Source organism: Lytechinus variegatus, chromosome 4, assembly GCF_018143015.1.
Source record: "Lytechinus variegatus isolate NC3 chromosome 4, Lvar_3.0, whole genome shotgun sequence".
Classification (NCBI taxonomy): domain Eukaryota; kingdom Metazoa; phylum Echinodermata; class Echinoidea; order Temnopleuroida; family Toxopneustidae; genus Lytechinus; species Lytechinus variegatus.
The window spans coordinates 42,694,213-42,715,799 of NC_054743.1; the positions used below are offsets into that span (position 1 = coordinate 42,694,213).

General features: G+C 33.6%; 1 protein-coding gene across 1 annotated transcript in view; it reads right to left on the bottom strand.

Moving 5' to 3' along the window:
• LOC121414101 (neuronal acetylcholine receptor subunit alpha-3-like) overlaps positions 1-21,587 on the bottom strand; it is a 55,457-nt gene that overhangs the window by 15,804 nt on the left and 18,066 nt on the right. Inside the window, exons 7-9 of the mRNA XM_041607165.1 lie at positions 7,433-7,566; positions 6,865-6,909; positions 2,594-2,703 (exon numbers count right to left, since the gene is read on the bottom strand). Coding sequence (XP_041463099.1) covers positions 2,594-2,703; positions 6,865-6,909; positions 7,433-7,566 — 289 coding nt within the window. The remainder of the gene's footprint in view (positions 1-2,593; positions 2,704-6,864; positions 6,910-7,432; positions 7,567-21,587) is intronic.

The window sequence follows — 21,587 nt, forward strand, 5'->3', positions numbered from 1 at the left end:
TCTAAAGTGCATAAGAACACAATAATTCTTAAAGAAGAATTAGCAATAAAAAAGTACATCCACTTCGAACACACTTACTGCAAAGTTCAGAATTCTATTGAAAATACCTGTCAAAATAGAATGGACAGATAAATAAAGTGGTCAATGTCAAAATTTGGTGGACTGGGACAGCACATTGTCAAAAGATTCGAACCGGACGAAAAATTGCAGTTACATGCCGTTTTTCCAGGGACAACATTTGTGTTTTTTAATCACCGATTATCGACTGCTTTGTTTTTAAGGGCTTTTGACAAATTGTAATCAGAAAGCGGCTGCGAAGTAGCTAAAATGCCATATATAAATTCTCACACCCTGCAGAGACGCCCTACATCTTTCAAACAGTTGCGATATATTCCTTCCAAACAATAGATTGTACTCACTCGTTAAAACAAAAGTCAAAGCATAATCCTTGCATAATATAATGGCGAATTCCTCAGAAAAAAGTGGGGTTTAACTGTTACGAATGGAAGTACATAAGCGGGAAATGAAATAAAAGTATTTCAGACTGAAGGGAATGTCTTAGATTTGCTTATATTATATATTAAAGAAATGAGAAAATCGTCTACACTAAGAGAATACTGTCTTATTTATTTCTTAAACAATCGACATTTTCATGTAAAATCATGATCAATATTAAGGCGGATCCTAATGAAATTACCATAATAACACATTCAAATTTTGTTGCATACTTTTCACATGGACGTTGTTCTTGGAAATATGAAATATTGTCAGAGGCAACAAGCAGTACATGAAAAACTGGAACCCACCTATTGTATATCATTCATAAAAACAAATCGATGGACCAGGATCCCTAGCAAAAAATCATCAATAAATTTGAATCACTTTTCGCTCCCTAATTTTTTTTTCAAACACACACTGTAACAAGCCTGTCTACTAGAAAGCTCAGCAGCAACATATTGATAAGTCTGGGAACCGGACATTCACTTGAACCTGCTGCTATACCAATCATAACAAATATATATTATATATATATATATTAATATATCTAAAATCGTCCATTTGGCTATTTGATCATTCATGAGGTAAGCAGAAAGAAGTTATTTCCGTTGAAAACGAAATAGTCCTTTTGCTAGGTGGTATCAATGATCATGCACTATAGTGTCTTGAAATTGATTTTGTTTTCACTTTTCTATTATATTATTTTTTAAACCTCTGGGCCCTGTAGTGATTTTATTTCTTGGAAGCACTGAAAGAAGTAAAACGATATGCACTTGTCAGGTACAGAAAAATTTCCTTTTTCATTGTTCGGTATCCTTACTAGGCCTATCATATTTCTCTCTACATAATCATTATCATCGAACGATTTATCATCATTCTATCCTTCTATTCAATGCATTTTAATTATCATGATTATCAACGTTGTCCGTTTGTCGCAAATGACTCTTTCATAATTGTTTCTTCTAAATATGATGAGAGCAAACGTCACAGTGACCATACAGACATGTTTTCACTTTGTATCGCTTACCAAAAAACATTTCATTGGTTTTCTGTATAATTAGTATAATAAAAGTGAGCAAGGTCACAAATATAAGGAATAACAAACTTGAAATGAATTTTGAGAATGGATTGCGTTCTGTGTAAAATTTACAAATACCATAAATCATTAGAGTATAAATTCGCAATGTCAGGCAATTAAGGAGGGGCCCAGTAATAGCAATAGTATTCTCAAAGAAAAAAAATAAGGGAAAATAGTCCACAGATTACAAATTAAGTGTCCAAAACAATTTAATTTGAGCGAAAATTAATAACAAATAATTGTATGCAATGTTTTTATTCAAAAGCGCCAACAAATCTACCCCATTTGCATATTCAGCAAATAAGCATCCTTATACGGAAAAAATGTCAAGATATTGTGATTGTCCTCATAGGACTGCTTAAAAACATTTCATTTATGTTGACATTTATATGCTGCTATCACTTAGCATGAGAATTCATCCCAATGCCCAAAAATTAATTTGCATATTATGCAAATTAGTCATTGAAAATAGAAAATAAGGAAAATAATCCAAAAATTATAAATTAAATGTCAAAAGCATGTAATTTTAACAAATTTTATCAATGGAGGACACATACCAAACTTGTCCAAATTGTTTTGTTCACAAAGAGGAGCTCTTGTTCTCCTTTCCAACTTGGCAAGATATACCTTGTCATCACTCGTGACCATTTATTGAAGTCAATTCGATAATTAACATGATCAAGTGAATGTTTGTTTCTGGTTAAAAGTCAATACATGTAGTTGATGTGGCAATCTGTATATATGTCATTTTTATGTCGGCCTCTGTTATTTTTACCCCTGCCATTAATATGTAGCTCTGTCATTTTTACCTCGGCCAGTTTTTCAGCTGCCATGTATACACAAAGCATTTTTACCTGGTATTGATTGAAAGGAACGGACTCGGAAGAAGGGCAGATAATGTACATAAATAGTAATGGGTAATGAGGGCATCCTCCTGTGTCTTACAAAGAAGGAAAACTTTTGGGGGGGGATTTTGGTCTTTGTTTTGTTTCGTTTCGTTTTAATGCGCATATTTACTTATGGTAGAGTACGATGTCGGGAAGCCAAACGTCATTTCTTTCAACAGTTACGTAATCTACTCCGTCGTAGTCCATTGGATCCCACATCATGTTCTCATCCCTCCATTTCTGAAAAAAATAACAATAGGGGTGACGATGATGATAATAATGATAATGGTAATTATAGTATAATAGTATATAAGGGGAAGAAGAATGATAATAATAAAAAAATCATACTACTACTACTACTTCTACTACAAATACTACTACTACTACTGCTGCTGCTGCTACTACTACTACAACTACTACTGATAATAATTCTAATAGTTTAATTATAATAATAATACTTACGATAATAATAATAACTATAATAATAAGCATGAAAATGAGTATAACTAAAAAAATTATAATAATAATAGAAATAACAATATTAGTGAATAAAAACAGTGATAATTATGCTTACAGTAGTATTAACGATATATTAACAATAAACATTGTGATACAAAAATGATCTCAAACATCCTTTTCATTAAAGATCGGACAAATAACATACAGGAAACAAAACAAAATCAATTATTAATTTATTTCTTTTAAATTGTTTCAAGTTTTTCATTCAATTAGTAATAAGACAAACATGGCATATCCTCTTGGTCGCGTAATGGGTGACAAGGGGCGACAGCCTCTGTGTTCTTATCATAAAGGAAAAAAGATCTGTTAAAATGGAAGAAAAAAAGATAAATAAAAAATAAAAGTACCCCAAGGAAAGGTTTGAATCATGAACTTACCCCTGATAGTTTTTTAATTGCGTAACTTTCAGTCGTCTTTCCCCCATACCAATGCACTCTGGCCGCCCGCAAAATTATTTTCCCACAGCAGCTCCAGACCCCAATATTAATATTCACGAGCTGCGTCTTCGGAAAAAGAGTACGCATGCAGGGGGTCTTTACAAAATTGTTGTCGTTCGCGTTCGTCCTCAAATTACCGGTACCCTTCTTCTGAGGGCAGTTTACATACACCCAGGAAATTCAAGGAAGAGTTGAAACTTGCCAAACATTTAATTTACTGTATCTTAAAAAATATTTGTGCTATCATGACAAATTTGATATCAAAGAAATGAGTTTGTCATGCCACTTTATCACATTGCTTTGTCATCAGGAGCTGAAAAATATTTAAGTGTCATCTTTTCCCAAAACTTCTACATATTTTGGACAAATGAAAAGAACTTGAAAGCTAGACAAACACATTTAATAATTTTGCATGTTACTTCTAAACACAAATAGTGTTCAGTGGTGACATATCGTGATAGATAATTTAATATAAATCATAGATTTGGGATCTATGAAACTATTTTTTTTTAAAAAATAATAACAATTAACTACTTTCAGCACAAACATTACCTTTTTTCTGCAATGAAAATTCCAGCTGAAACATACTTTAACCCGAACTGCATCCCAATTATGTGAAAGAGTTATATATGCTCTTTCATTTGATACCAAATTAACCATGATAGTAATTATATTTCTGAAGATTTTTTTTTCTTTCTTTTCCTCTTCTGAGGTACTTTATTTCATAAAATCAAATAACAATATAATCACATGTCTACAAAATTAATCAACAAGTGTAGACAAAAAAATGAGTAAATACAAATGCAGAAATGGTAAGAGTATCTAAAACAGAAACTTTTCAAGTTCTTCTAAAACACCCTTCTTATTTTTGTATTTCCACTGAACATAATTCCTGAAATCATTTTTTAAATACCATCCAAATTGATTGATTATTAAACAGTTTATTCCTAAAGTAATTTAGCATATATACTTTGTACACTGCATATTATGCATAAATCAATAATAGGTTAATCAAATCAAATTAAATTTAGACTCACTGATTTTAAAACCAATTACAATAATCTTTTCTTCTAAATAAATGGGTTTTTTAACCAATCTAATATTAAAATGTGAACCTTTTTCCAAAAATCAGTTACTTGGTGACATTTTAACAAAATGTGAATAGATGATTCAGGTTCGTTACAAAATGACCAAATAAGTGTTTGACGAAATATTCCATTTAAAAAGATTTTCTCCAAAAGGCAAAATGTCATGCAGTAATTTGAAATTAAATTGTCTCACTTTATTATCTCTAACATTTTTCAACTTAAAATCTAATACGTGCTTCCATTATAATCTATTGGTAGTTGACAAATTTCCTCCCACCACCCTGAAACAGGGGGGTTCTCTTGTTCTGATTCATTGATTAATAAATGCGACAAACTTTAATGAAATCACCAGATGATGTTTCAAACATTTCTGGTTCAATTTCTGTTTCATCTTTGGTGTAAACTGTATTTCTCATTTCACTCACCCATTTCTGAAGATATAGTAAGTTTTACGATGTTTGGCAAGCGAAAACAGTTTAACTGAATTCCATGGGTGTACGTAAACTTTTGGCCTCATCTGTGTATCTAGATCCAATTCATTTATCAAATTGGCATTAATACTAAAACAGCATGCTAGGGTAGGCCATGGCTAGAGTAGGCTAGGGCATTAACGTTATCTTATTGGTTTTACGTAATTAAACGAATAAGTTCGGCATTAAAGATAAATACCATCAGTTGTAATAATCTCAAAACGAGTTCGAATAGAATCCAATGAAATACAACCAAAGTGTTTGTATGAATAAAACAAAATATTGCTCTCTGAAAGAAAATGCGTAAAAGTGCTGAGGAATTAGCAAAATAAGCGCGAAACTCTATCAAATCTATCAAATATCGGGTATTTTTCGAAGCGATATTAATATACTTCCCCACATAAATTATGTTTTAGTGATCATTATAATTATGGATTCTATCAAATGTCGGGTATTTTTCGAAGCAATATTAATACACTGCCCCACATAAAATCTGTTTTAGTGATCATCAGAATTATGGAGTTTGAGCGAAGATTTCATGATTTTTAAAAGATAAGTTAACATTAATGTACCAGATCTAGATTTATGAAAATATTTGACAACAGCCTTCTCATGAAATAGAAAGTCTAATTTGCTGATTCATGCTGCAACTATACCTAGAATCTACTCGTGTGTTTTATCTTTATTCAGTTCTAACTTTCATGGCATTATTCGGCTACGGGCGTTAGACAGGTCCAGATTTGAGAGCCTAAGCAAGCCATAGCCTAGCCTAACCTAGCATGTTGTCTTGTCGTTAATGACAATTTGACATGTGTTTAAGAATTGGATCTATAGGTCTAAGCCTGAGGCCCAGAGGGTACCGGCAATTTGAAGGTGCTGATTCATGGCATGCAAATAAGCGAGCGACCACAATTTTGTAAAGATCAAGTCCACGCACATGCGGACTCTTATTCCGAAGACGCAGATAATGAATTTTCATATTGGGGTCCGGGACTTTTATGGGAAAAATAATTTAGCGGCCCGCCCTTGCTCGTTTTCCGTGTTTCCCTCCATCACGCTTGCTAAACATTTTTTTTTCTGTTGGGGCTGGGGGTTATATACTCAAGTTTTATATTTTTCATAAAATACTTCTTAAAATGAAGTACATACAAGAACAGCCTGAATTGTATATATCTTTCCCAAAATATGGCAGTGCGAGCAATTACCTTTAGTCACTGGCAAGCTCATTCTCGCCCTTTATTTAATGATTTAAAAATTCTTAATGTTTATAATTTGCATAATCTATCAGTATGTATCTTCATATATGATCTGCGTAATAAAAACCTTCCTCACTCCTTAGCAGATTATTGTAATTTAATTGAGCACAATTATTCTACTAGACAGAAGAAAGGCCAACAAGTAAATCTTCCAAAACTAAAAACAACTCAAGGCCAATTTCTTTTCTAGGTAGTAATTTCTGGAATAAAGTACCAGTCGAAATCAAATTGAAGAAATCAAGAAAAAGTTTTAGGAATTCTCTAAAAAGTTATTTGTCTTCATAAATTCACACCATCAACGTGTAAGTCTACTGTAGATAATTAATACAATTAAGATACTTCAAAAATGTTTATGATAACCCTTTACAAGGAATATATTGTGATTTAATTTTTTTGTTTTGTTTTTCCTTCTTAAAAGTGTATTTTGTAATATTTGTGGGGCCAGGCTCGATTAGCACTTGTGCTATTTTCTGGTCCCATTTACCATTGTATTTTTATACATGTGTAACTGTTATGCAATTTGTTTTATATCCTGTAAACATGTGAATATTGTTGGTAAATAAATAAATCAAATCAAATTAAAAATAAAGTACATCTTATTTGCATATTTGTCTAGAAAGTATAAACTTACCATCCGCACATCCAATGATAGTTCAACCTGTTGATTCTCCTCTCCCTGTCGATAAGAAGAGATCATTTTATTTAAAACAACAAAATTCATCTCCTCTCAAAAGTGTAGGGTACAACTAACAATATTGTTTTTAATTTGTGTGAATAGATCAATACGTGGGATGATGGATAGCTTGACACATTAATTTAAAAAAAAAATATCGATCATGTATGGAGGTATTGGATTTAAAAAAATTTAAAGCACTTGAAAATGATGAAAACTTTGGGTAATGACAACAACACACCTGATGTTATTCGCAGTTTGTCAACTTGACAAAGTTGAATACTATTCTAAAATAAAATAGAGTAAAAGTCAGAGATTTTTTTTCATTAGCTTGTATCTTTACACATGTACATACGTCACACCCTTACACATACACAGCGTACGCACAGGAACACACACACACACGAGCGCAATATCTCCATGTATAATTCTCATTCTTAATATTCTATTCCAAATATTCATGCATGACTTGTTTTCATTTTCACCTTGACGATAACATGTGCGCAAGTACAAGTACATTACTTACAAACTTGATGAGCTCGACCGGAATGATTCGGAAGGTTACATTCGTAGGTCGGCTGATGTCACGCACCGGTCGCACTGTGATTGGTCCATAGTTATCAAGGAGATGTTGTAGTAGAATGCTCTGATTGTTTCGTCCTGAAGTTAAAGCAAAACAAAATTTAAAGAGCTATTTTGTATTTCCATATATCTGGTAATGCTCAGTTTGCATAATGGGTACAAGGTATTTCTTCATGCTAGTGCTCAAATGTATTCATTTGATGAAAGCATAATAGTGAAGCATGGATTAAATAAAAGTCTGCCCTATTAGCCACTCATGTGTCCTTGACATTATGACTGATTGAAAGACTGAACTGAAAAGGAGATATATCTTATATATCCATTATTAAAAAAAAATACCACACCTAAAATGACTATCCTTATGTTTTGTTCAAAAAGTAATTTTTTGGTCTCATTTCTTGACTGCGAGTTTATTACTAACGCATGTTCATGATTTTACCACTATTTTCATAAATGTATTGATTTTCTACAATATCTATCAGCTTTTGTATTTCATTAATCTCTGATAATCCGAGTTTTAAGCTTCTGAAACAAACCTGTAAAAAGGAACCTTCGCAAACAATCAAAGTCTAGTCGATTTTTTTAATACTTTCATGCATATGCCTGATTAAAGTCCAAATATTCATGACGTTCACTTTAAAAGCATAAATATAATTTATAGCACTTCCTTCTCTCCCTTCCCCATCAGTGGCGTAACAGGCGGGGGAAGGTGGGCAAGCTGCCCCCCTCCCTGGCAGATTTTACCGGGATTTCATATATATATATATAAAAGAGAAAAGGGAGAAAGGGAAAGAAAGAAAAAGAGGAAAGGGAAAAAAGGAAAGAGAATAAGGAAAAGGGAAAGAAAGAACATGAATAGGGAAAACGGAAGGAAAGCGGGAAAACGAAGGAAAGAATAACATGTGAGGAAATACAAAATATCCTAGAATACTAACACATTAGCATACTTAGCAAGCGATAGACAGATAAAATCAAAAGATAGGGTTAGGCACGGGCAAAAAGGGCGGGAAAATGGGAGAAAGAGGCAAATAAAACGGGAAATGAAGGTAGAGCCAAAAGCTGAATTGTAAAATCTGAATCTGAAGAAAATGGAGAAAAAAAAAGAAAAAAGAACTTAAGAACACGACCGGGCTGCCGAGGATTGGAAAATATAAAGAACGAGAAGAAAGGTCGATCATAAGCTTGTTAAATTTTATGCAATAATGCTTGCAATCAGGACAAAAAAAAACTCTTAGCCAAGGCTAGTTATATCCCCTATGTCTTAACCAAAGTAAAACTTTGCACTGGCTAGATTTACCTTAAAAAGCCTTTTATTGAGTACTTTGGCTAAATTTCCAGAGCTATGTTATTACATAATTAGAATTCAATTTCAAAATCATTTTAAAAGGCCAAATTTTTCTAGCTCGCTTCGCTCGCTGGCCACTTTACAAATTTTACCACATTTGCTATGTTGTTTAGCCTCAAAATAAGTTTCGTTTAATATCCACAACTGCTTTGAAGTTAATGTGTTGTGTAATATGTACCTGCGATTTGATAAGAAGTGGCCAGATCTTTAATCTTTAAAAACGAGGTTCCGGGGGCTCCACTCCAGACGAGTGGCGGCACCAAGGTAGAGGCACGGGGGCATTTTCCCAAGTGAGCTGGCCCCCTCCCCAAAATTTTGAAAAAAAAAGAAATGTATAGTAAATTTTATCATAAGCATCCATCTAACATGACTAAACCTGCAAATTGCTCCAAAACAGCTTTTTCTTTCTTTAAATTTTGAAAATGTTCTCATCGATTCGCTGTTAGTGCCCAACCATAAATCGTTCAGGTCATTATTTAAAATTTATAGTAACTGTTGACTGAGATAAAGAAACTATTTCTTCACTTGTGACTTCAAAATCCAATGTTCAAGTCAATATGCTTCTCACGATTAGAGTTTTCATTATTCGTTTTTAGCGAGATACACATTCTGTGTATTCATAATTTTCATTTAAAAAAAATAGCTAGCGCTACGCGCTCACATCAATTAGTTGATCAGATAGTCATCCAGTTCATGGTTACAAAATGTGCTTAGAACCTCCAGTAATCATCTCAGGATATCACAATTCTCAGCTCGCGCTCCGTGCTCGCATTATTTATTTGGTGAGATATCATCTTTACGACCCAATGGAAACAACTAGTCCTTAACATGTCCCTTTTCAAGTTAGTAGGGTCTACCTTAAAAAAAATAATAGCTCGCGCTTCTCGCTCGATTTTGTGAAATAGGCAAATTATTTGTGTGCCCCGCCCCCATGTTCTTTGCCCCCCCCCCCTAGCCTAGGTTAAAAATCATGGTGCCGCCATTGCCCCGGACCTGATCCGCATAGCAGTGGCCCCGAAAACAAACAAGAAAAGATAAAAGAAAAGGAAAGGAAATGAAATGACAGGAAGGTGTAAAATATAATTTAATTTTCTGAGTACCATGTCAAATTCAATCTCACGTTAGATAAAAGATGATTTTTTTTTTATCTCGCCCGCTTCGCTCGTTCGGGACTTTTATTAAGCACATTTTCGCCGCCCACGCCATACCGTGCCCCCATCTCTTTTTACTTGTCACGCATTTAACTTCGCCCTAGTGCTCGGGCAAAATCACAAAAATCCTGTTCATACCATATTATGACCGGGAAATTAGTGGGTCATGCCCACCCCCCCCCCCCCCGGCCTCCGACCCCTGTTACGCCCCTGCTTTCTCTGTCTCTCTCTCTCTCTGTCTCTCCTCCTCTCTGTCTATCTTGGTTAACATTAGTGCATTCTTCTGAGTGGCAGAATATGGCTTATGGGGCACTACCCCCCCCCCCCCTATGCCAGCGAAAAATGCAATCCATTAAAAGTGAAATAAAATTCAAAGAAAAGTTGTGACAAAATTTCAAGAAAATGATTTATATCAATCATTTTAGTCTCGTTTTGTTTTTCTTTCTCCTTATTTTATTTTCTCTTGGTCGTGAAACCTCTGAGGGGAGCGAGTGAAGCATACGTCCCCCCTCCCCCTCGAAACATTTACGAGCAAATGTTCGTGATCTTAACAATACACTTCTTTCCCATTATTTTCAATAGTGGAGGAAATGGAACCATTGACATCATCATGGACATGCTGAATTAAGCCCACAGAGCACCAATAGATGCATTTCTTTACGAAATGACCAATAGTTTGCCCAATAATGCAAACACATTAACGCTGGCACTTAATGTTATCATAAATCAAACAGTGACAAGATGTGTCCTCCAAGGTCAATTTTCAAGTAGCCTTTGACGCACTCATCCTCAGATAATCGTTTGTAATAAAGGTTTTGAATTATGTATCTTGCTCTTTTGTATTCTGTATCCACCTATTTATAGTTGCCCTCGAATTACTTTATCATACTTCCCGATAGGGATGCCGAGTGGCTATCCATTACTTGGAAAACTTGAATTATTCCCACTACACTATTGGATCAGTGCAACGGTGGTAGGTTGATCCTGTTTGATCAATTGATTTCCAAAATCAAATGGCGCACACACAAATATTCATAAGGGATCAATTTCTGAATCTAATGGCCTTGAATGAAATCAATCTGAAAATGCAAGTTACATTGTTATCGTGATTTCTTGTTAGAATTCCTTCTAATCACGACCTCTTCTACTTCTCTACTCTTTATCTCTAATGGATATGAGATTAAGTGTATTCATATTCGGATTTATAATACATTTTATGTTATTAATTTCATATGCCATAGGAATTACTAGCTGAAAAGAAACATGAATATCAATTTAAAAACTTAATTTCTTTAAATCCATAAAAGCTTAAAGTCAGTCTCCAAGCCCCTGTGTTAATGAGCAAATAAGCAAGATTTATCCTCTCCTGGCTGAATTCATGTCCCTGCAAAATCTCGTGAATTGTGAGACTTGTCTTTCTAAAAGAACTTAACCACTTTCTTCTTGAGTAATATTGATTATTTTTGTAGCATATGAAAGAGTAATTATTACTCTTTTATACTGATTATGTCTTTTGAATAAAATATTTTGATACATAAGTGAATCTCAGGCATGGAAAGATGTCTCAAACAAAATTTTCTTCCTCTTTTCTTCCCTTGCAAATTGTGCAAAATTTTGTGTTTTGGGCACAAATAATATATCATCAAAAAGCTCAAACTCTATACTTTCTTACAATGTCACTCTTTATATGTGGCACATTCTTATGGATGGGCCAGCAGGCAGCTTTTTCTATGAGGTGCCGTTTGTACCAATATTATATAGAACAGTTATTCGTTATATTGTTAAGTAATAACAATTGTTTATATATGATTTTCATTTTATTTGTAAATAATTACTATTATATAAAATAACATTTCTAATTATTTATATATAATTATAAGTCATACTTCGTTATTTGTAAATAATAGTAGTTCGACATTCCATTATTTATAAATAATTATTATTTGTTTTTCATTATTTATAAATAATGATTATTTGTTTTTCCTTATTTATAAATAGTGATTTTTTTGGTTTTTCATTATTTATAAATAATGACATTACATGCTTCATTATTTATAAATAATTGCAATTCGTTTTTCCATATTTATAAATAATGACATTGCATACTTCTTTATTTATACATAATTTCGATTCAATTTTCAATTTTTTTTATAGATAATGATTTTTGGTTTTCTATTATTTATAAATAAGTTTGTCGAGTTTCGCATTATTTATAAATAATAATTATTTGTTAAATAATAAAACGTCTACCTCATTATTCATAAATACAAATTTTCGAGTGCGCCATCATTCTCAATATTCATAAATAATCATTATTTATTAATGATAACATTTTACACTTCTTTATTCATAAATAATTTTCAATAGTTGGCCATTATTTATAAATTATGTTCGAGTTTTCAGTTATTTATAAATAACCATTATTTGTTAAATAATGAGACATCTACCTCAGTATCTATAAATAATGAAAATTAATCGTGTTTTATTATTTATTAATTACAATTTTGTTTCACTATCCCATTACTTATGAATAATCAACAATTTTTACAGTTTGCCATTGTATACAAATAACCATTATTTATATATAAATAATCATTATTTATAGATAGTGGAAACTCGACTATAACATGCAAATGTGGGACCGCCCATAATATGAATATTCATATTTGATTGCGATCTCCTTTCTTTAACTTCAATCAGAATATTCTATCCCATCCGACAATGTAATCAAGTTCAACCAGCAATCCATATTAATAACCAACCATTCACATAAATAAACAAGCCCAACCAACCATCCATATCAAACAATCGATTCGGATAGGTGCTTCAAAAAGTGAACAAGATATGTGATTAGATGGAAGGCTAGGTTATTTTGTGCACAATTATTTTTGGGGTAACTTGGTACAGACTTTCATGTTCCTACTGATGAAATACCCAAAACTAATTATGATAGAATTTTTGACAAAATAAGACGTCATAGATGATTTCATGTATTATTCGAAATATCACTGTTTTCGGTAGAATTACAGTAGTGAAATCATTATTACCGCCACAATTTAATCATTTATCTATGTCAATTCCATCTCCTTTTACTAAGTTATTGAAAACCATACAAGCTTAATTCTTTAATCTCATATGGAAGAACAAGCCAAATAAAAAATTAAAGAAAACAGGTTGTTGGTGATTATAAAGAAGGCGGCCTTAAGATGCCAGATATTTTTTTTTCAATATGTCATTAAACATGTTAAAGTTAAAATGGATTCGGGGAATGATTTTTAGGAAGGTGTAATGACGTCTTTCATTTAATGAAGTTATTTTAATCAAAGCCATTTGTATTAGAATTTGGGGATGAAAATTTTCTGTCATTTTCTCATGAAGTTGTAAATTCATCTCGGAAAGATGTATTTTATGCTAAGTTTTTGTATTATACCAGCGAGAAAAAATAGTTGGCTTATACCTATACTTTGTCATGTTTGTGGAGAAACAATTCTATTCAAATTGGGAATACGTTTGGATTTTTTCAATTGTGGTTTAGATAGAGCATTAGATTTATTAATGACTTGATTGATGAAAAGGGGCATTTACTTATTCATGATTAATGTAAAATGAAAATTGTTTTTAAGTAAATTATTTGTCGTAATTTTCTATAAGTCAAACAATAAAGGGTCAATATCGAGTAAATGTCGAAAATTGTGAAAGATATAGAAATTCCTTTGATACCTTTACATATAAAAATATTAGTACATGACCGAAAAGAATGTCAATATATCTATAAAACTTTGCTTGTAAAAACAAAATGTGTTCATTTAACATGTTTAATATATTCAAAATGGGATCGATATTTACATGACCCTCGTGATAATATAAAAATTTAAAAATACCATATCATGTTATTACGTTTTACTGCAGACATTTGTTTATTATTATCAGTATAAGATACTAAAAAAGATGAAGATTGTTTTTAAAAAATTGTTGTTTTTAATAAGGAGATGGAACATATAGTGCCCTTTTAATAATTGTAAATTAAGTAAAGAAATTTGGAAGGAAACAAGAAAAATGAATAAATGAATGTTCTCAGGCACACGTCAAGTTAAGTAAGAAAAACATCATCGTTGGTTTCGGTGAGAAAAGAAATGACGCATTGAATTGTTTTGTATGTATAGGCCTATTTAAAACACATTTATTTCTTCAAAAGTTGAACGGTAAAAAAAACCTGTGTTTAGATATGCATGCCCCACTTTGTGGAATAGCCTCCCTGAAGACATAAAAAATGTACCTCTGTCGAGACTTTCAAAAATTTCTAAAAACTTTTTTATTTAACTCTTAGCTCTTCATGCGCCTTGGGCACTCTCCAGAGTGGATTTGGCGCTTTATAAGTCACATTATTATATATTATCATTATTATTATGAAGATGAGAGATATAATTATTAGTTCTATTTTTGTTTTCGTTTTTTTTTTACAAAATTTGATACTAAATGGATGTCACTTCATTCTTTATTTACTTGAGAGAAATGTGAACTTTTATTGTTTGAGTTCATTCAATGAGTGTGTAATAATGTTTACTTGTGAATATTTTTATATTATTTAACTCAATAAAATGTCTTTGGACTGCTAAAAAGTTTGGGGAAAAGAATCCTTACCCTTTGTTAAAGGTTTTCTTCCCTCAGTCCTATTCCTATTCAGTGTATCAATGAACTTGAGACCCCCCCCCCCCTCCCCTGCCCCCACACACTCACCATCATATCTATTCAGATATAGTAGTAGTAGCAGTAGTAGTAGTAGCAGTAGTAGTTGTAGTAGTAGTAGTAGTAGTAGTAGTAGTAGTAGTAGTAGTAGTAGTAGTAGTATACTAGGAGGGTAATAATAATAATGATATTAATAACAATTATAATCATAGGATTGATAATAATAATTATTATTATTTCATAGTTTCATAACATTACATTTTAGATAGTTGAATCGTTTTACTTGGACCAGTTAATTTCTTAAGTGTCCTGTATATGAATGAAGTTCAAAATTTATCTCTTTCGTGCGTCATCGTTCGGTTTGGTACTGATAACATCAATGCACGGGTCTGTCAAAATGATGGCTGAAGCAATCTCATTAAATATAAAACAAAAATACAGCATAAAACATCAGGCTGGTAAGAAGTTCTGCAGTGATGAAAACAATCAGTTATACATTTTTTTATATTATCAATGATCATTATTATTGGTAGTAATGTCTATCATAACCAGCATCTTTAATAAAATGATATTGATAAACGCATTACGTTGAAGCATCCATGCGGACAGCAATATCTTGTCAAAATTATCGATGGAAATAAACTATGCATTTTGAAAAAAAAAAGAAAAACATGAGCACGAAACTGAAACAAAACAGAAGATGCATTTGATAACACAGTAACGGGATGAATAGCTCCTAGTTAAGTTAATCGAAATACTTGCCATTTGAAGCATGAATAGATGCACCTAGTAAAAGCAATAGTAACGTGATATTTACAGTCATCATGTTTACAATCGTAATTGTTGAACTCTGCTCTACTTATTCCTTTCCGTTGAGAATATAGGGATGAAAGGTGCACCCAACTGAAGACAATTGCCATACATATAAAGAAATATATTAAAGAAATAGGAACGCCCAAATTATGGAATTGTTTCAGAAGTCGTCTTATTGTGCTGCTTTCGGGCAGTATGATGCATCAGTTTGCTTTCAAACGAACACGAAGACAGTGGAGATCAAATAAGGTTTAAGTGCTCCCAATGATGTTGCTTCAATAAGGAAGGATATTGAGTACGTGTGTGAGGGGCCAAACAGGCCATTTATATGACAACTATGAAACCATACATCTATTCAAGATTTGTCCAATACATGTATTGTTTTAACCAATCAGAACGCAGGAAACTATACATCTATCCCACCGACCCGATCCAAGCTCGTTTAGTTGCATGGTTAAGCAAGCCAAACTGACATTATTCCGCCCAACTAAACGTCCATGCATCCGTGCTAGTCCATCCAATACATGTATAGTTTAACCAATCAGGTCGCGAGAAAATGTACATCTATGCCACTATTCCACCAAACTATACATCCATGCATCCATACCAGTCAAGCTAATACGTGCATAGTTTTGGCCAATCAGAACACCAGAAACTATATACATGTATGCCACTATTCATTGCAACTATACACCCATACCCACCAAGCCAATACATGTATAGCTTTAACCAATCAGATCACCAGAAACTATCAATGTATGCAACAATTTAATTACACTTATACATCCCTCTGCCATTCTCAGAAAAACGTTTCAATTGATGGGGAGAAAAATCGTAAAAATTAAGTCGACAGAATGGGTTGAAAGATACATATTATGAAAGTACCATGGACGAGAAAGTGGCAGCAGAAAAAAAGGGCATCTTGCTGTTGCGTCAATTTGAAGTACTGACCGGGTTAACTCAAGCACTGAAGCTACGGAAGTTGATAATCAACATTGTCCAGGTTTGTTACTCAGTTATATCAGTTTTGGAATAAATGGAATAAAAATGCGCACGATGCAGTTGGAGAGTTGTAGCAAAAATATATTTAATGAAACAAAAAAGGCTGCAAGATATATTATGAGATATGATTTTTTTCAGAAGCAGCATGTTACCAAATAAGATATAATGTATTATAATAATCATTACACTTCTTTCATTCAGTTTAATGTTCATAATTTTAATGAGGCATCCCCAAAATAACTTTGCCTCTATAACCCGAGACCCATTCTGGGAATCCCACGATGTTTTATTATCAAACTATTGAGTGGCATGTAATCAATCTTAGTTATGGAATTTAAATCAAGTTACAAATTGAAATACCTATTTTGTTGGACTAGCGAATTCCATCTTCAGGTATTCGTATCACGTTTTTTTTTCATAATTCGAAATTAATGTTGAAAAAAAATGTTTTAAACGGAACAGGAAACGGACAACTTTAATTTTTTTGCTGTTGTTGTTGTTGTATTTCGTTGGAATGAGAAAACCAAAGCGTCACAGAATAGTAGTTCATCTTAAAAGTTTCAACAAACATGCCAATATCAGGCCCGTAACGAAAAGGGATTCCCTGTGTACCGAGGAACCCTGCCACTTGCCGACAGCAAAGAGAGAGGGGGAGAGAAAGGAGAAGAAATGAAGGAAACGATGAAATATATAAAACAAAAAGGAAAGCGAAAGAAACAAAGGGCATAAAAGTCGCGTTTTAAGTCAATATGCAAAAATTATTCTAGAATCTATATGATCTAGTGGAGATTTGAGTTAAATTACTTTGTTTCAGCGAGATACGCAATTTCGCACGATGTTCATGATTACAAAAGTGCTGAATAGCAAAAAAGTGTTTGATAAAGTTACACCTTCACGGATGCAACACGGATCATCACGGATCTCAGTCCGTGATGATCCGGGGTGCCAAATTTGTATTTTCCTAGCATTCCCGGAGTGAGTACGGAGTTAACTGGTTATTAACACGGATATGTACGGAAAAGTACGGAGTCTACAAGGATAGGCAAGGTAGCAATAGGGATCCTGTTTGATATGCTCCCGGAGCCAACACGGAATACCCGGATGATCACGGATGTTACTGGGTCTTTACACGGACCTTCACGGTTGCTCACATTCTGTACTGGGATATATCAAGTGCATTAGGCAAGTATTCTGACGATAAAATACATAGAAAAATTGACCTAAATATTATATTTAAGGGCCAAACAATTATCATAATGATACAAATGCTATTTGTACCCAAAATGATAAACTTTTTAGGTGTAATTATCAAATTATACATAATATTGCAAAATATGCATAAATTTGCATAATTAATTAGCCGAAAACAGAAATAACAAATTTTCCCGAATGGTACATGTTATGTATGCAGGATTTTGCAGTATCCATGTCGATGAAAGCGAGTATTATAAAAGAATATTGTAGAAATAAGATTTTAAATGGTCAATTTGGCAGCCATTTTGTTTATGCAAATTAGGTGGTCAAGACATTAAAAATTGGCTTGGGAACCGGTCTTATCAGATTCAGCACCTTCAAATTAGGTGAAATAGACCGGTTCCCAACTTTTACCCCAAAATGCTCCTTGAATTCAAATTCTCCCAATATTGGTCTTGTCTAGATATGAATACGGACTATTGTTCATGTACGCAAACAATACAAACATTTGACCCCGGATAAAGCCGGTATCAACAAGGATCACCCGGTTCTTACAAGGAGCCTCCCGGATGCATTCGGTAGCTACACGGATGTACAAGGAGGCTACAAGGATGAACACGGATGATTATCAGTCCGTGTACTCCGGGATGAAAAATTGAACATGTTCAATTTTTCTCCCGGACATGCCGGTACATCAAGGATGGCGCTAGTCCAGATTGGACCTTGTTGTTTGGAAGTGCCCTTTCCCAAAAGCTAACATAGAGGGCACATGTCTCCCAATCTCTAATCAGCGACAATCCACTCATCTTCGCTCCCCACCAAGATTGGACCTTGTTGTTTGGAAGTGCCCTTTCCCAAAAGCTAACATAGAGGGCACATGTCTCCCAATCTCTAATCAGCGACAATCCACTCATGGGGAGCGAAGATGAGTGGATTGTCGCTGATTAGAGATTGGGAGACATGTGCCCTCTATGTTAGCTTTTGGGAAAGGGCACTTCCAAACAACAAGGTCCAATCTGGACTAGGATGGCGCCGGATGGGTAGCCGGAGTGTACACGGTAGTCCCGGACTGTACACGGATGACCCCAGATTGAAAATCCGGGATGATCCGTGTTGCTTCCGTGAAGGTGTAAAAGGGGCTTTAGCAAGATACACTGTTAAAGAATCGTGATTCTACAGGGAAAAGGGGAAGATTTCCAGAAAGCAATAACATAATCATTCTGTAAAATCATAAAACAGGAATTTTCCTGCAATTTAACAGATCTGTTTAAAAGGGGGAAAAGGGTGTTTTATTCAAAGGTCAAGTCCACCTCAGAAAAATGTTGATTTGAATCAATAGAGAAAAATCAGACAAGCACAAACCTGAAAATTTTATCAAAATCGGATGTAAAATAAGAAAGTTATAACATTTCTAAGTTTAGCTTATTTTCAACAAAATAGTTAAATGAACGAGCCAGTTACATCCAAATTAGAGAGTCGATGATGTCACTCACTCACTATTTCTTTTGTTTTTTATTGTTTGAATTATACAATATTTCAATTTTTACGAATTTGACGATTAGGACCTCCTTGCCTGAAGCACAAAATGTTAAAATAATGGAATTTCACGTGTTCAGGGAGGAATGAAACTTCATTTCACATGACAATGATGAGAAAATAAAAAAAATCATATTTCTAATAATAAAATACAAAAGAAATAGTGAGTGACTGATGTCATCAACTCTCTCATTTGGATGTAACTGGCTCATTCATATAACTATTTTGTTGAAAATAAGCAAAATTTTAAAATGCCATAAATTTCTTATTTTACTTCCGATTTTGATTAAATTTTCAGTGTTATGCTTGTTGCATTTTTTTCTTTTTATTTAAATCAAGTTTTTGTTGGGGTGGACTTGTCCTTTAAAGAAATTTGTAAGATTCCATACACCAAATACCAACATACAGGTGTTCTCGAGACTCTGCTGCGGGAACTTCTTTCATTTTACATGTTTTAAGGATAATTTTTTTAACAGTGTATGCATTGCATTCCTAAATGTCAGGAGTGTTAGAATGTCAAGTTTTCAGGTGAGGATGTAAAAAGAATTTAGCTTTCGCTTCGCACTCGCACTGTTGATTAGTGAGATATGATTCCTCCTCATGGGTCATTACAAACGTCCAAAACAGGTCCCTCTTTGCAGTTCAGTACGTTACGAATTTCAGCTCGCGATGACGGAGTCATTTAATTTTCTTATCCAAGCCAATACACATTTGATACAGCGCATTAAACAATGGCAATTCAACATGTTCAATCTTTCTGGTAAAGAATTAAGCTAAGATAAGATTAAGAATAAGTGAGTCGATAATGCTAGTAGATTGATAGGTTTAAGTTCAAGTTTCCTTTATTTAATTTCGACGGAACATATTACACAAATATAAAATGATTACCATACTAATCAATACAAATGAATATACTATGTAAGAAATAAAAGCATACAAAGGAAATACATGAATGTTTCGGTAAGCAATTAACAATAATGATAATCATACAATTATAATACATACACCCTGGGGGGCCACATACATTGACGAGTGGATACCATGCGCGACCAAAAAAACACGTAAAAAGGATGTCCTTTTCACGATAGGGCACGTTACGTACGTAACGTGAAAAGGGTGTCAAAAACACAAAAATAATGAAAAAAGGGTATCTATTTCGCGAGGAAAATTACGTGTTTAGGGTCGAATTTGCGGGGATGATAAAACAAAATTAAAATGTTTTATAAAGGATGTCCTTTTTGCCCCAACACTACGTGTTTAGAGTCCTATTTGCGCGAGGTGCAGAAGGTGGGGTCGTACTAAACCAAAAAGGTAAAGCCGACAACCAAAGTACCCGTAACAATAAAACATTCCTGTACTTGTTTAGGGGTTCATTTCAGGGAATATTTGCCAAGAGTATCGTTTTGTTTCCAATACTTGTTAAGGGTAGGGTTGCATTTTCAGAATATGGAAATTACGTGTTTAGGGTGCTTTTCGAGACCCCATGGTCGCGCATGGTATCCACTCGTCAATGGGAGTGGCCCCCCCGGGTACATACACTGAGGCTAGAAGTAAATGTAGAACAATCTCGAATGGACATTTGCATGGCTATTTTATTTATCCTTTTAATAAACTAAGCGTTGAGGAAATGGAGGGATCCACTGAAAAGCAGGGCTTGTTTAATGCGGATCCCTCAAAGAATTGGATAAAATATATATTAGTATAGGTGTAAGTATAAAATAAGACAATGACATGAAAGGAGAATGATGAATAAGCAGTATAGCGAGAGGAATATGTGTGGGTGCAAGAGGAAGAGGGGAAAGGGGAAGAGAGAGAGACAGAAATATCGAGAGAGAGGGGAAAAAACCAACACTAAGGAGGGAAGTAAATAGTAAGACAAATGTAAGAGAGTTCCAGTATTTAGGGCCGTAAACAATCATTGTTTTTGTTTTTGAGCAATGAGAGTGCGGTTAGGGGAAGATGTCGGGTCGGGTAACTTTGCATGGTGTTGTCTTTTGTAAACATGTTAATCAAAATGCTTGGTAGTATATTTATGTTCAATTTTTACAATAATTGCTCTGTATGAAAAAAAAATACTGAAAATGTAGGATTCGACTGAGAGTTAAATGTTAAAAATGAAATTACTAGAAACGCATAGTTTTTGAGCAATGAGAGTGCGGTTAGGGGAAGATGTCGGGTCGGGTAACTTTGCATGGTGTTGTCTTTTGTAAACATGTTAATCAAAATGCTTGGTAGTATATTTATGTTCAATTTTTACAATAATTGCTCTGTATGAAAAAAAAATACTGAAAATGTAGGATTTGACTGAGAGTTAAATGTTAAAAATGAAATTGCTAGAAACACTTGTTTAAGTGTTAACGTACATTACATGA